The sequence below is a fragment of the Hypanus sabinus genome, chromosome 25 (assembly GCF_030144855.1).
Source record: "Hypanus sabinus isolate sHypSab1 chromosome 25, sHypSab1.hap1, whole genome shotgun sequence".
In the NCBI taxonomy this organism is placed as follows: Eukaryota; Metazoa; Chordata; class Chondrichthyes; order Myliobatiformes; family Dasyatidae; genus Hypanus; species Hypanus sabinus.
This window is the reverse complement of record NC_082730.1, coordinates 28089880-28103776: the sequence shown is the minus strand read 5'-3', so window position 1 is coordinate 28103776 and position 13897 is coordinate 28089880. Positions and strand designations below refer to the sequence as shown.

General features: G+C 41.5%; 1 protein-coding gene across 4 annotated transcripts in view; it reads right to left on the bottom strand.

The window, feature by feature from the left end:
* Positions 1–13897, bottom strand: part of elapor1 (endosome-lysosome associated apoptosis and autophagy regulator 1) — a 130075-nt gene that overhangs the window by 111974 nt on the left and 4204 nt on the right. The window contains exon 1 of one of the 4 annotated variants that reach the window (XM_059950388.1): positions 1273–1860. The exons of 1 other annotated variant lie outside the window; for it this stretch is intronic. In XM_059950388.1, coding sequence (XP_059806371.1) covers positions 1273–1377 — 105 coding nt within the window. In that variant the 5' untranslated portion in view covers positions 1378–1860. Of the gene's footprint in view, positions 1–1272; positions 1861–13897 lie in introns of those variants that run through there. 2 more of the 4 variants (XM_059950386.1, XM_059950390.1) reach the window with 2 other exon arrangements.

Below are 13897 nucleotides of genomic sequence, written 5' to 3'. Positions count from 1 at the left end.
GTTTTATAGGAGTGTAGCCAGCTTGGAGACTGTAAGTTATTAAGCACAATCAAATGAGATTTTTGAATTGAAGTGTTGCTTAACTGAGGAGCAAACACAGGAGACTGGATGAACAGGACATGGTGCAGGACAAGGGTGTTTCAGATGACTTCAGACTTAATCAAGGATTTAGGTGTGGAGGGAGTAAAGCCATGAAGGAGAGCTTCAACAACTAAGCACCTAAGCATTTTTCTGGGGGGGGGCGGTGAATTGAAAAAAATAACTTGTATTGAAATATTTCTGATGAATAATTTTCATCCATTCAGATTGGGTCACAAGTTAGTGTCCTATGGTCCTTAAGGAAGCTGTAATTTGTTGATCATTCAAATATCACTTTTCATCATTTTACTTTTTTTTATCTGTGCTCTATCAAATATGATCAATAACTTTTAAAACAATATATTTACGTTTCTACAATCGGGTCCTTTCTCCTGCTGAGGCGGCTACAATCCCTCAGTAATTCTCCGTTCACCATCTGGTGGTTTACAATAATTAAGTGCTGCGCCTGAACTTTATGATATTGACAAGGGCTTCAACGTGGCCAACAGGAACCTCTCTACTAAATCCTGAAGTGGGAATCGGCAAACTGCACTCTTCCAGATTTTTCATAAATTGAGGTTTGCGAAGAACACTTTCAAATCACACCCAATAGATTGTCAGGTAACACAGAGGAATCGAAAGAACACAAACATTTGCTTTGCACGAAACGCTTTTGAAAACCGTGACTTTCAGCTGACAGGATAGCAAACAAACCGTATTGATTAAATACGACCTCGCTCGATCAAGGTGTGTGTTGGGGGAGGGGGGGGGGAATAAAATTTGTACCATGCACCTAAAACGCCACAGTAATTATTACAGGTTTTTAATAATTCTCATAATAACTGATAAATAAACATTCAACCTGCCATATGGAGAAATATCTGCCCCCTACTTGATCTATGGCTCAAGGTAAGTGAAGTATCCAAAGGACTTTTCTCTACAGCAAATTAAAGTCAATTGTAACATTTCAGGGAAAATACTATTATAATTTGCGCATTTCTGGCAAAGTCCCTGAACTGTACAACAGTGTAGTTCTCTGATCTTTGCAAATCGATACTTTCGTTTCCCAACAGCTGAATAAGAAATTATCCACCCTCGGAAGTAATGCTACAGTGTCTTGTAATTTCAGGCAGAAATTCGACATTATAAAGCTGTGCACTAATAGCAGATAGTGCGGTATCAAAAGCACTTTACCTCTTTGCACAGTGGAAGATTTTCAGCTGTCACTCTGAAATGAAAATTTGTTGCGAAAAGCAACGTAAGAGAGAAAATACAAGGCGGCGCGGTGTTTCCATTCATGGCGAGGGTATATGCGGAGTCAGTGGTGTCACATGCAGAGAAGCTGGCGTACTCTCTCACCCCGTTTCTCTCTCTGGTCCTTCTCGTGAACGCTCCTTTCTTTCTGCTTTGACAAAGTGCGGACACAATGAACTGGTTCTGGCGCCTCGCCTCTTCCCGTCAGGTCGCGGAAACTCACGGAAGTGCCCGACACCTGGGACGGTGATCTGACAAACGACAGGTGCGCCACCTTATACCAAGCGAGAGGAATTCTTGATCACACAGGCCGCCTTCCTCACCATCCGAAACATGCAACAAATTTGTGTTTCATGTTAGAAATAAGCTTGCAACGCCTTCCTCTGGCGTAAACTATTGTTGCATTACATCATTTCACGTTACAGGTGCGCACAAAGGTGAAATAACAATTGAATGTTTCGAACCTAAAGAATTCGACGTTCTGTGCTTTAAATAATTCACGTTCCAGACAATAAATCTAAACTGGCCGCAAATGAAATTCTACTTGCATTCCAAACGAAGCAAGCCGAGAAGGAAACAACCGCCGGTGCTATAGTTACAGAACGTTGTGTCATAGGAAGCTCAAGGGGGGAAAAAAACTGGAGTTAAACTAAACTCCACAGAAAAAAAAGATCCGAACTCAGCTGAATACATCATATTCGGATTATTCTTGTTCACAGCATTACTGGTGGGACCAGCGTTATTGTCCATCCTTAATTGCGCCCTTGAACCTAAGCAGTTTATCAAGGAAGCGTCAACCTCATTCTTTTAAAATGCGAATTCAACGTCCAACAAAACATTTTCTTCCCTGAGAGGGTTTATTTTCCACTCATTCCGTAGATGTCAATATTAGAAGACTAGCATTTATTGCCCATGAGCAAATGAAGTGTACAGTTGATAGTTAATCACACAATTTTAACATTTGAGTTGAAGATTTTGACTTTGGTTTTCCTTGATATGACTCTGGATGTCCACATTTTCCTCAAGATGACCTTGCAGAAAACTACTTGTTGAACCTGGCTTTGTCGTTCCACCATATTCTGTATACCCACAATGCTTCCAAGATAGACAAAGAAAGTCACTTCTTCCAGGGTAGTATTTCTCACCACTGCAGTGAATGCTACAGAGAGAGTGCAGAGGAGATTTACAAGTATGTTGCCTGGATTGGAGGGCGTACCTTATGAGAATAGGTTGAGTGTACCTGGCCTTTTCTCCTTGGAGCGACGGAGGATGAGAGGTGACCTGACAGAGGTGTATAAAGTGATGAGGGGCATTGATCAAGTGGATAGCCAGAGGCTTTTTCCCAGAGCTGACACAAGGGGACATAGTTTTAAGGTGCTTGGAAATAGGTACTGAGTGGGTGTCAGGGGTAAGTTTTTCACACAGAGTGTGGGTGCATGGAATGCACTGCTGGCGGTAGTGGTGGAAGCGGATACAATAGGGTCTTTTAAGAGCCTCTTAGACAGGTACATGGAGCTTAGAAAAATAGAGGGCTATGCACGAGGGAAATTCTAGGCAGTCTCTAGAGTAGGTTACATGATCAGCATAAAATTGTGGGCTAAACGGCCTGTAATGTTCTGTAAGTTTCTATTTCTATCACTAAGGGTCTATAGCAGTTTACCTTCAACACTTTCATTTTATCTACATTTGGTCACTCCACAGCATGGTGGAGTTAGTGGTCAAGGCACTACAAGAACCACAGGCTTTCATTGGCCAGTGCCTGAGAAGGATACTAAACATCAGTAGTCTGACGAAGTAATGGGCCAGACACTGTGGGAAAACACCAAACAGGAATGCATACAGATACAAATATGCAAACAGAAATGGAGTGGATTGGTCACACCTGAGGAAGCCAAACAACATCTCCAGGTAGGCATTAAAATGGAATCCCCAAGGAAAGAGGAAAAAGGTCCGTCCGAAAAACGAAGAGAGATATTAAGGGTGAAATTAGATGATAGGGACACTCCTGGTCCATCATCGAGAAACTGGACCTGAACAGAGAATGATAGAAATAGGAGGTCATCAATGGCCTATGTTCCACTGGGAGCTAAGGGTCCAAGAAGAAGAGAAGGTTAATCACACTGATGAACCAAGATTCACACAGGTGTTTTAATGGTAATCCAGTAGTGACACCAGCATTTTATTCCAAAACTCACATTCCCCTCTTGCATTATTTGGCCCCACAGTAAGTTGACCACGATGTCACTGTACCTCAGTGGCTAGTGAACATAAAGGGTTTCTAACCATCCAGCTCATCGATGCCTCTATTTCTTCAAGAGGCTGAAGAAATTTGGCATGTCCCCATCAACCCTTACCAACTTGTAACTATCAATGCACCATAGAAAGCAATTGATCTGGATGCTTCATGGCTGGTTTTGGAAGCTGCTTGCTTTCAGCGAGTGTAAGAAACTGAAGAGGACACAGCTCAGCCCATCACAGAAACAAATTTCTCCTACATGGACTCTGTCTATACTTCTTGCGACTTCAGTAAAACAGCCAGCATAATCAAAGACACCACTCACCCCAGGCATTCACTCTACTCCCGTTTACCATCAGGCAGAAGATGCAAAAGCCTGAAAGCACTCACCTGTAGTTATTTGATCTATATGAACAATAGGCAAGACAGGCCTATCACTTTACCTAGGTATGTGTGATAATAGTAAATTAATTCCAATTCCAGTTCCATGGCTTCATGACCATTGTTAGTTAGCATTTCTTTTCAAGTCTGGATTTATTTAATAACTTTTTTATGCACAGTAGCATCGTGGTTAGCACAACACTTTACCGTACGAGTGACCGGGTTTAATTCCCATCACTGCCAATGAGGAGCTTGTATGTTCGCCCCATGACCACATGGGTTTCCTCCAGTCTCCTCTGAGAGCCCAAAGATGATAGGCTAATTGGTCATTGTAAATTGTCCTATGATTAGAACATAGAACATAGAACACGACAGCATGGGAGCAGGGCATTCGGCTGACAATGTGCCAAATCAGCTAAAAAAAATTTAAAAACCCGAATACTAATCCTTTCTGTCTACACCATGTCCATATCCTTCCATCTTCATTACAGCCATGTGCCTATCCAAACTTCTCTTAAAAGTCTCTAATATAATTGTCTCCATACCAGTTAGTGCATTCCGGACATCCACGACACTCTGAGTAAAAAAACTTACTCCTCATGTTCCCTTTGAACTTAACCCCTCTCAGTTTCAATGTATGCCCTCTGCATTTCCCAGGGTTGAATTAGACACTTCAACCCTGGGAAACTGATACTCTCTTTCGACTCTCTCTATGCCTCTCATAATCTTGTAAACCTCTATCAGATCTCTTCTCAGCCTTCAGCACTCCAGAGAAAACAACCCAAGTTTATCCAACCTCTTATGATAGCATGTGCCCTCTAAACCATGCAGCATCTGGGTAAACCTCTTCTGCACCCTCTCCAAAGCCTCAGCATCCTTGCTATAGTGAGGCAACCAGAATTGTATGTCCTACCCCAGATGTCACCTAACCAGAGTTTTATAAAGTTACAACATAAATGCCTGACTTTTGAACTCAGTGCCTCGACTAATAAAAATAAGCATTCCATAAGCCTTCTTCACAACCATTAGGCTAGTATTGAATTGGGGGATTGCTGGGCACTGTAGCTCGAAGGACCAGAAGGGCTTATTCCACTCTGCATATCAATAAACAAACAAACAAATAATTAAACAAACACATAATTTCCACATAAATCCTTAGCACTAGGATTTGAACACACAATACTTCAATTAGAGAAAACTCAAAACTACATTACAATAATTTACGGATGCAGTACTGTGAAAATACTAAATCAAACTACCCTTGTTTTCACAACTAATGGAATCAGATTGATATAGACTGCAGTGTAATACTGGTCTATAGAGGCTTGGCCAAGGAGTTGGGATTTAAGGAGATTCTTACTTAAGGAATAGCAGCATCTCTTGTGATTAAAGGCATGCCCACCAATAGACTGAAGCGCCTGGAATTCACAAGAAGCTGGAATTGAAGGAATGTTGAACTGTCACAGGGTTTACAAATGGAGAAGGTTGCAGGGAATCAACAGGACAAAACCATAATGAGTTTTGAATATGGGAACGAGTCTGTTAGATTACGTGGGTATGTTAGCATAGTGATAAAGTCAGTAGATTGTTAAGTCATATCAATGATTATAGACATACAGCAACCAAGGCCCTTCTGTTCATCATGTCCATGCTAACTATCAAGCACCAATCCCATTTGCCTTGGTCTGCTTTCCAGTTTGAGTGCTCTTAAATGTTGCAAGAGCATCTGCCTCCACATTTCCCCCAGCATTGCAATCCAGAGTGAAACCATCATTTGGGTGAATAATTTCTTCCTGCAACTCCCTGTTACTCACCTAAACCCTCTGGTCTTAGACACCTGTGCAATATGGAAAATTCTTACTAATTATCCTATAATAATTCTGCATATCTTTGTCAAGCCCAGTCAAGTCACTTTTTTTTTTGTCAACCATATCTGCTGGTATAGTACACAGTAAAAACAAGACATTTTTCAAGACCATGGTGCTACATGAAATAGTACAAAATCTACACTGAACAATGTGAAAACAACACAGAAAAAAAACTACACTAGACTACAGACCTACCCAAGACTGCATAAAGTGCACAAAAACAGTGCAGGCATTATAATAAATAATAAACAAAACAATAGGCACAGTAGAGGGCAGTAAGTTGGTGTCAGTCCAGGATCTGGGTATTGAGGAGTCTGATGGCTTGGGGGAAGAAACTGTTACATAGTCTGGTCGTGAGAGCCTGAATGCTTTGGTGCTTTTCCCAGATGGCATGAGGGAGAAGAGTTTATATGAGGGGTGTGTGGGGTCCTTCGTAATGCTGTTTGCTTTGCAAATGCAGCGTACAATGTAAATGTCTGTAATGGCAGGAAAAGAGACCCCGATGATCTTCTCAGCTGACTTCACTTTCCGCTACAGGGTCTTGTGATCTGAGATGGTGCAATTTCCGAACCAGGCAGTGATGCAGCTGCTCAGGATGCTCTCAATACAACCCCTGTAGAACGTGATGAGGATGGGGGTTGGGAGATTGACTTTCCTCAGCCTTCGCAGAAAGTAGAGACGCTGCTGGGCTTTCTTTGCTATGGAGCAAAGACCAGGTGGGACCAGGTGAGACTCTCCACCAGGTGAACACCATGAAATTTGGTGCTCTTAACGATCTCTACCGAGGAACCGTCGATGTTCAGAGGGGAGTGGTTGCTTCATGCCCTCCTGAAGTCAACAACCATCTCTTTTGTTTTGTTTACATTCAGAGACAAGTTGTTGGCTCTGCACCAGTCCGTTAGCCACTGCACATCCTCTCTGTATGCTGACTTATCGTTCTTGCTGATGAGACCCACCACAGTCATGTCATCGGTGAACTTGATGATATGGTTCGAGTTGTGTGTTGCAGCACAGTCGTGGGTCAGCAGAGTGAACAGCAGTGGCCTGAGCACACAGCCCCGTGCTCAGTGTGATGGTGTTGGAGATGCTGCCTCTGATCGGGACTGACCGAGGTCTCCCAGTCAGGAAGTCCAGGATCCAGTTGCAGAGGGTTTTCAGGCCCAGTAGGCTCAGCTTTCCAATCAGTTTCTGAGGGATGATTGTGTTGAATGCTGACCTGAAGTCTATGAATAGCATTTGAACGTAAGTGTCTTTTTTGTCCAGGTGGGTTAGGACCAGGTGGAGGGTGATGGCAATGGCGTCATCTGTTGAACAGTTGGGATGGTACACAAACTGCAGGCGGTGAATTGAGGGGGGCTGCAGGGTCTTGATGTACCTCATGATGAGCCTCCTGAAATGCTTCATGATGATGAATGTGAGTGCAACGAGGCAGGACACTGAAGGCTTCTTCGGCACGGGGACGATGGTGGCGGCCTTGAAGCACATTGGAATGGTGGCGCTGCTCAGGAAGATGTCAGTGAGAACATCTGCTATCTGGTCTGCACATCCTCTGTGCACTCTACCAGGGATGTTGTCTGGTCCAGTAGCCTTCCGTGGGTTGACCCTGCACAGGGTTCTTCTCACATCCGCCACGGTGAGACACAGCACCTGGTCATTGGGAGGAGGGGTGGACTTCCTCACTGCCACGTCATTTTCTGCCTCAAAACGAGCGTAGAAGTTGTTCAGTGCATCAGGGAGGGAGGCATCACTCGCACAGTCAGGCGACGTTGCCCTGTAATTGGTGATGTCCTGGATGTCCTTCCACATGCGCTGCATGTCGTCGCTGTCCTGGAAGTGGCTGTGGATTCACTGGGCTTGTGCATGCTTTGCCTCTCTGATGGCCCGGGACAGTTTTGCCCTTGATGTTGTTAGGGCTGCCTTGTCGCCTGCTCTGAAGGCGGAGTCACAGGTCCTCAGCAGTGCACACACCTCTGCGGTCATCCATGTCTTCTGGTTAACAAGTGCAGTGATGGTCTTGGACACAGTGACGTTGTCGATGCACTTGCTGATGTAGCTAGTCACTGATGCCGTGTACTCCTCTAAGTCTCAGTTCCCTAAATGGAGGAAACATGACCCATTTGTCCAATATTTCCCCATAACTTTAATAAATACTGTTGCCCAGCACACACGTACACGTCTAAATGCCCTACAAATCCCCCACCCCCAACTTCCCAACTCACAGGCAAACTTTCATCCAGCACTGGTTTTATTTCTTATTTCTGCTGTTGTACATATTTCTATGACTACTTGTTGTTTTATAACAGGGCCAGTAGTATTATTCTGCCTGACATACATACAGCTTGCACTTCATGTCAACCCGTCAACCTTCAGGCCATGCCATTCATTTTTTTTCTCTGTCTGTACGTGCTGGATCATAACTATATGTGCTGTAGCCCAGAGCAACAATGTTGCATCTGGCAGTATACATGTATACGGTTGAATAACAATAAACTTGAAATTGAGCTTGAACATACCATCCCAGACAATATCGCATAGGGGTGAGGAGTTCAAAGCTAGGCACCATATAAACTTAGCTTAATAAATCAATGTGTTATGTGGCTAATATTAGTGAAAGTAAACAGTGAACACTGGATTGACAAATACCTTTAGGAAAGTAATCCTGTCTCCTTTATTAGGTCTGGTCAATTTACAGATCCATAACAATATAGTTGACTTTAATTGCATTCTTTCTAGGTTGGCAAGCTGCGCTGTACTCCTTTCTGGTCTCGGACTGCAGAGATTCAAAGAGGTTTTCAATATTCCAAATGACAGATGGAGATTGGCAAGATATTCTGGTTTTGCTAGGGATGCCCACGTCTTCCAAAGGACCAAGTAAAAATAGCAAACCAAATGTTAATCCATAAGTGAACATTCGTTTGCTCTGTGAAACATGTCTTTATATTTATGGGTTTGGGGTTGTTGTGAGTGAGAGGCCAGACAGAAGAGATAATTGAAATAGAGAACCCTGAAGCTGACAAAGCCGTGGATCGGTAGCTCAATCAATTGTTATTACAATGAAGTGGCAAGGATTCTGTTCATACTAGAACTAGGATACCACATTCAATTCTCATCACAGAGAGGCAACTAAATTGCTAGATACTTCAATGGCCAACATCATCGATCCTTAAAGTTATAGGATTAAATTATGGAGAAAGATTTAAGAAAAGTCCTGTTAAGGTTTAAAAATAACAGCAGAAGAATAGATGTTACAGGGTGCACTGAATATTAAAAATACAGTGGGTTAATGGAAAACACTGTTTCTGACTGCATATTCTGACTAAATTTTGACTAGTAAACTAAAGGCATGAGTAAACTAAAGGCAAATCACAAACATGAGAAAATCTTCAGATGCTGATAATCCAAAGTAGGACACACAAAATGCTGGAAGAACTCAGCAGGCCAGGCAGCATCTATGGATAAGAGTAAACAGTCAGCATTTTGGGCCGAGGCCCTTTATCAGGGCTGGAAAGAAAGAGAAGTCAGAGTAACTAAAGACAAATGTCAGGAAGTATTTGCTTACAGTATATAAAAAAATCATTCATACATGGGGTGTTTTCCCAAATTGGCTAGTGATCTCTGAGATCAGGCAGGTGGCAGTTAGATATTACTCTCCAAAGACTATAGATGACATGGAAGGATGTGTTGGATAGGCCTGATTATTTATCTTATCTAAAGCAGGTGATCTTGCCATTATCTTTTTACTTTACACAACTGATACAGCATTTTCCTAAATTTTACAAGGGTAGAAATTTGCTGTCAAATGTTTGTAGTAAATGTGAATTTGATTCATCGTAGAGTCATACAGCACAGTAAAGGGCCCTCTGACTGACCACATACTGTATAGGCCAACCTTTTTGCCTACTCATGATAGTCACTGCACATATTTCTCCACTTCTGAAATTTGGTTCCATTGAAATCAAAATCCAAGTCTATACCAGGAAGTATGGCACAGAATATTCTCTTCATTGTAAAATTATGTAAGGAAAATCACATATTGTGTAAAGAGAGAATGAAAGTGGAAGCAAGAGAGAAAAAAGAGAAAGAAGATAAATCTTAAATCCTTTTTAATTTTATTATAATATCTAACAATAGCCACATGTTAAGGGAACAATTCCAAACCTTTTCTTCTATACTTTGAGGTTATCCAGAGCTAAGCATTGAACTTCAGCTTCCAAACATGGATTTCAACGCTGTGTCTCCGGGCAAGTTGCCATTACTGTCAACTCCCTTCTGTTCTTTTGAACCACACTCAGCGGCCTCTTTATTACTTGCACCTATGCACCTTCTCGTTAATGCAAATATCTAATCAGCCAATCATGTGGCAGCAACTCAATGCATAAAAGCATGCAGTCAAGGCCAAGAGCTTCAGTTGTTGTTCGGACCAAACATCAGAATGGGGAAGAAATGTGACTTTGACAGTAGAATGATTGTAGGTGTTAGGTGTGATGCTTTTAGTATCTCAGAAACGGCTGATCCCCTCGGATTTTCACACACAACTGTGTCACCCGGTGAGCAGCAGTTCTGTGGGTAAAAATGCCTTGTTAATGACAGAGGTCAGAGGAGAATGGCCAGACTGGTTCAAGCTGCCAGAAAGACGACAATAACTCAAAAAAACAAAAGTTACAACAGTAGCATGCAGAAGAGCATTTCTGAACACAAGCACATCCAGACTTGAAGTGGGTGGGCTACAGCAGCAGAAGACCACAAACATCCACCCAGTGGTCACTTTATTGAGTACAAGAGGTACCTAATAAAATGGCCACTGAGTGTAAGTATATTTAGAAGTGAACTGGGTCATTCACCCAAACTTAATAAATGGATTACACATTTAGGTCAGAGCCTACCTTTACATGGCATCACATGCATAAAAGCTTTTACTGGAACACTTATTGTCAATCTGTATCAAGCATTGAGGCCAAATTGCCATGACAGCTAATGGTTAATCTGAGTGAACCTGATTCAGCCATGAATGATATCTAGAACATTGTGTTAGCTTAATAACAGATGTGATAGAGCTTGTGGCTGCTCAAGGAGCATCATAACATAGTTAGTTAGTTACACCCTGTGAAGTTAGCATCACAACATATGCTTGAAATAAATGTGCCAAATTAAATGAGATTGTGAGTTAGTTATTTAGTTCTGACCAAAAGCTTGTTTATTTTTCTTACTCACCACTCTGTTAATAACTTTTTGCTATGATAGATGATTGGAAAATCATCTTGACTGATTGCAAAACCACTGAGCATAATTGTATCAGTCATTAAAGTGATACTGCAAATTAAGATTTCTATTTGCAAATTTCAATTTAAGGGATTTAAAAAGAAATAAAAGCAACATTAGGAACTCTGTTCTTTCTACTGGTCCTTAGCCCAGGGTGCATGAGCCCTTTGGAAGGGCTGTCAAAGTTACAGAGAGCTTTTGTGGCTTTAATAGTATAGGGTATTTTAGAAGTTAAAAAATCATTAAAACAGTACAAATAAATATACACTTGATACGCTCACTCAAATGGCCATAAGGAATCCTGTCTCCTAAAAAGGAGCAAACCATGACATCATCAGGTGTTTACGGAGGGACAGGAGAAGTATTTTAATAAATATGAGCTAAACGGTTTGAAACCAATCTGCTAAACAGTCTAGCGTGATGAATGATAATGTTCCATAATTTGACATCAGTGATAAAGAAAGGGTGCATCCACTGGCCTTGAAGGAGGATCCCAAGGAAACCCTTTTATCTCTCTGGTGAGATCAGAGGATATTTTTCTCTTGGTTTGCCATCATCAGATGCTGTTTCTAGAGGATTACTGAGAAACAAAATGCATTAAATAATTAACTCATAACAACCTATCAGGAAGCAAGAAAAATACATAATTTTCAATTAAGTTTTAAAATCTTACAAGGAGTGCCAGATGAAGAATGGGACATATAATGTACTGCATACGTGATGAAGATCAACGGCAAAGAACGATAAGCAAAATGTTTAAAAAGAAAAAATAAATTTAGAGTTACTTATACTTTGACTCATCCATATGAGGAAACAACAATCGACAATCCCATTTAGTTTTCAGGGCTAAATAGGTACTTACGGTTTTGTATGCAAATAAAGTATCACTAGGGCCACAAAACTTAAAACAGAAAATTTTTAGGGATTTTACATGAATTGAATTGACTTTATTACTTACATCCTTCTTATACATGAGGAGGAAAAATCTTCATGTTACGTCTCTGTCTAAATGTGCAATTTATAGTCAGGACAGTCAATATAACATAGAAATACAGTTGTATCAGCATGAATTAATTAGTCTGATGCCTGGTGGAAGAAGTTGTCCCAGAGCCTGTTGGTCCTGACTTTTATGCTGCGGTACCGTTTCCCGGATGGTAGCAGCTGGAACAGTTTGTAGTTGGGGCAACACAGGTCCCCAATGATCCTTCAGGCCCTTTTTACACAACTGTCTTTTTAAATGACCTGAATTGTGGGAAGTTCACATCTACAGATGCACTGGGCTGAACTCACCACTCTCTGCAGAGTCCTGCGATTGAGGGAAGTCACTGTACAATCTTTGTCTATAAGCAGCTTAATTTCATGTAAGGTCATTTATTTTTTCTTCAGTGCCATGGAGAATGCCACAAACTCTACAGCCTACGGAGGCGGCCTGAACCCTTTGTGTTAAACAACACATACACAGAAATTCGCATGTTAGTATCAATTTACATGAGAGTAATGCTGGTAGCTTGAGAGTCCTAGTTACTGAACATGGATAGAAGGCCCGTCAGCATCCATGCCCATGCTGATCAACAAGTACTCATCTATTCTAACCCTACTTATCAGTGATTCAAGTACTTGTTCACGTTCGAAGTTCAGGTTCATTGTCTCTAACTGTACATACATTCAACCTAATGAAACAACGTTCCTCCGGAACACAGCACACCCAGAAAAAATATCACATACAGCACATAAAACACAATATTACCATAGATAGTTAATAGAATATAATTCAAAATGCATGTAGTGCACAGCACAGGTAAACAGTAAACTCCTAGTGAAGAGTGGCAGGGTATTCATTCGTCTTACAGCCTAAGGACAGAAGCTGTTACTGAGTCTAGCATCCTGGTCCTCCTGCTCCTGTACCTCCTTCCTGATGGTACTGGGTCAAAGAAATTGTGCGACGGATGGTAGGGATCCTCAACAATGATTTGGGCCCTTAGTCTTCAGTGCTCCCAGTAAAGATCACAAATGCCTAGATACTTGCTAAAATGCAGGGGACTCTGGTTCTTTGGGCCATCGGTTAATTGGGGCAGCCGTTTATTTCACAACTCGTAAAGAACAAAAACAAAACTGAGGAAATAGCCGGGATTCCCTTCACTTATTTGTGACATGATGCCTCTGAACTGGGGTAGGAGACTTTGCCAAAAAGTTTCTAATTAGTGTCAGTCGTCTGCACTTGTGTGATCATTGGACACTACTCTATGCTTAGAGCAAACAGTTTTTGAATAGCATCAGATGCGTGTGTTTGTGTTCAAAAAGCAGTGATTTTTGTCACTGATCATTGGCGAGAAGTAAGCAGTAAGACAATTCAGATCTGTTTTGCTCACCGCAGTTTCAAATGTTCAGGCTCAGAGATGCCAGAAATGGCCGGGAGTGAAAGTGAAATGATTTCACTACTTCAAGTTAGGAATTATGAAGGTATCGACAACCATCTTAAATGTTACAACAGAAATAAAGATTTGGAGGATCCAGTGGACTAAAGCATTATATGAAGGCAGTTCATTTTCTGCACTAGGTGTCTCCTGATTTTATTCAATTACAGTCAATCAAAACAACACAGCAGATGAATATCTCCATTACTAACTATTAGGAACTAATACTCAGTTCTATGGTACTGTAGAGGCATTAGTAGTGTTCTAATTTGTTCTGAATTTCATTAAAATATATAAACTGTTATTCCATGACACTTTGGCTAATTGGGGCAGCCGCTTGATTCGGCCAAAATGTGCTGGTCCTGATGTGTCCCAATTAACCAGAATCTACTGTATTGTGCAAGCCT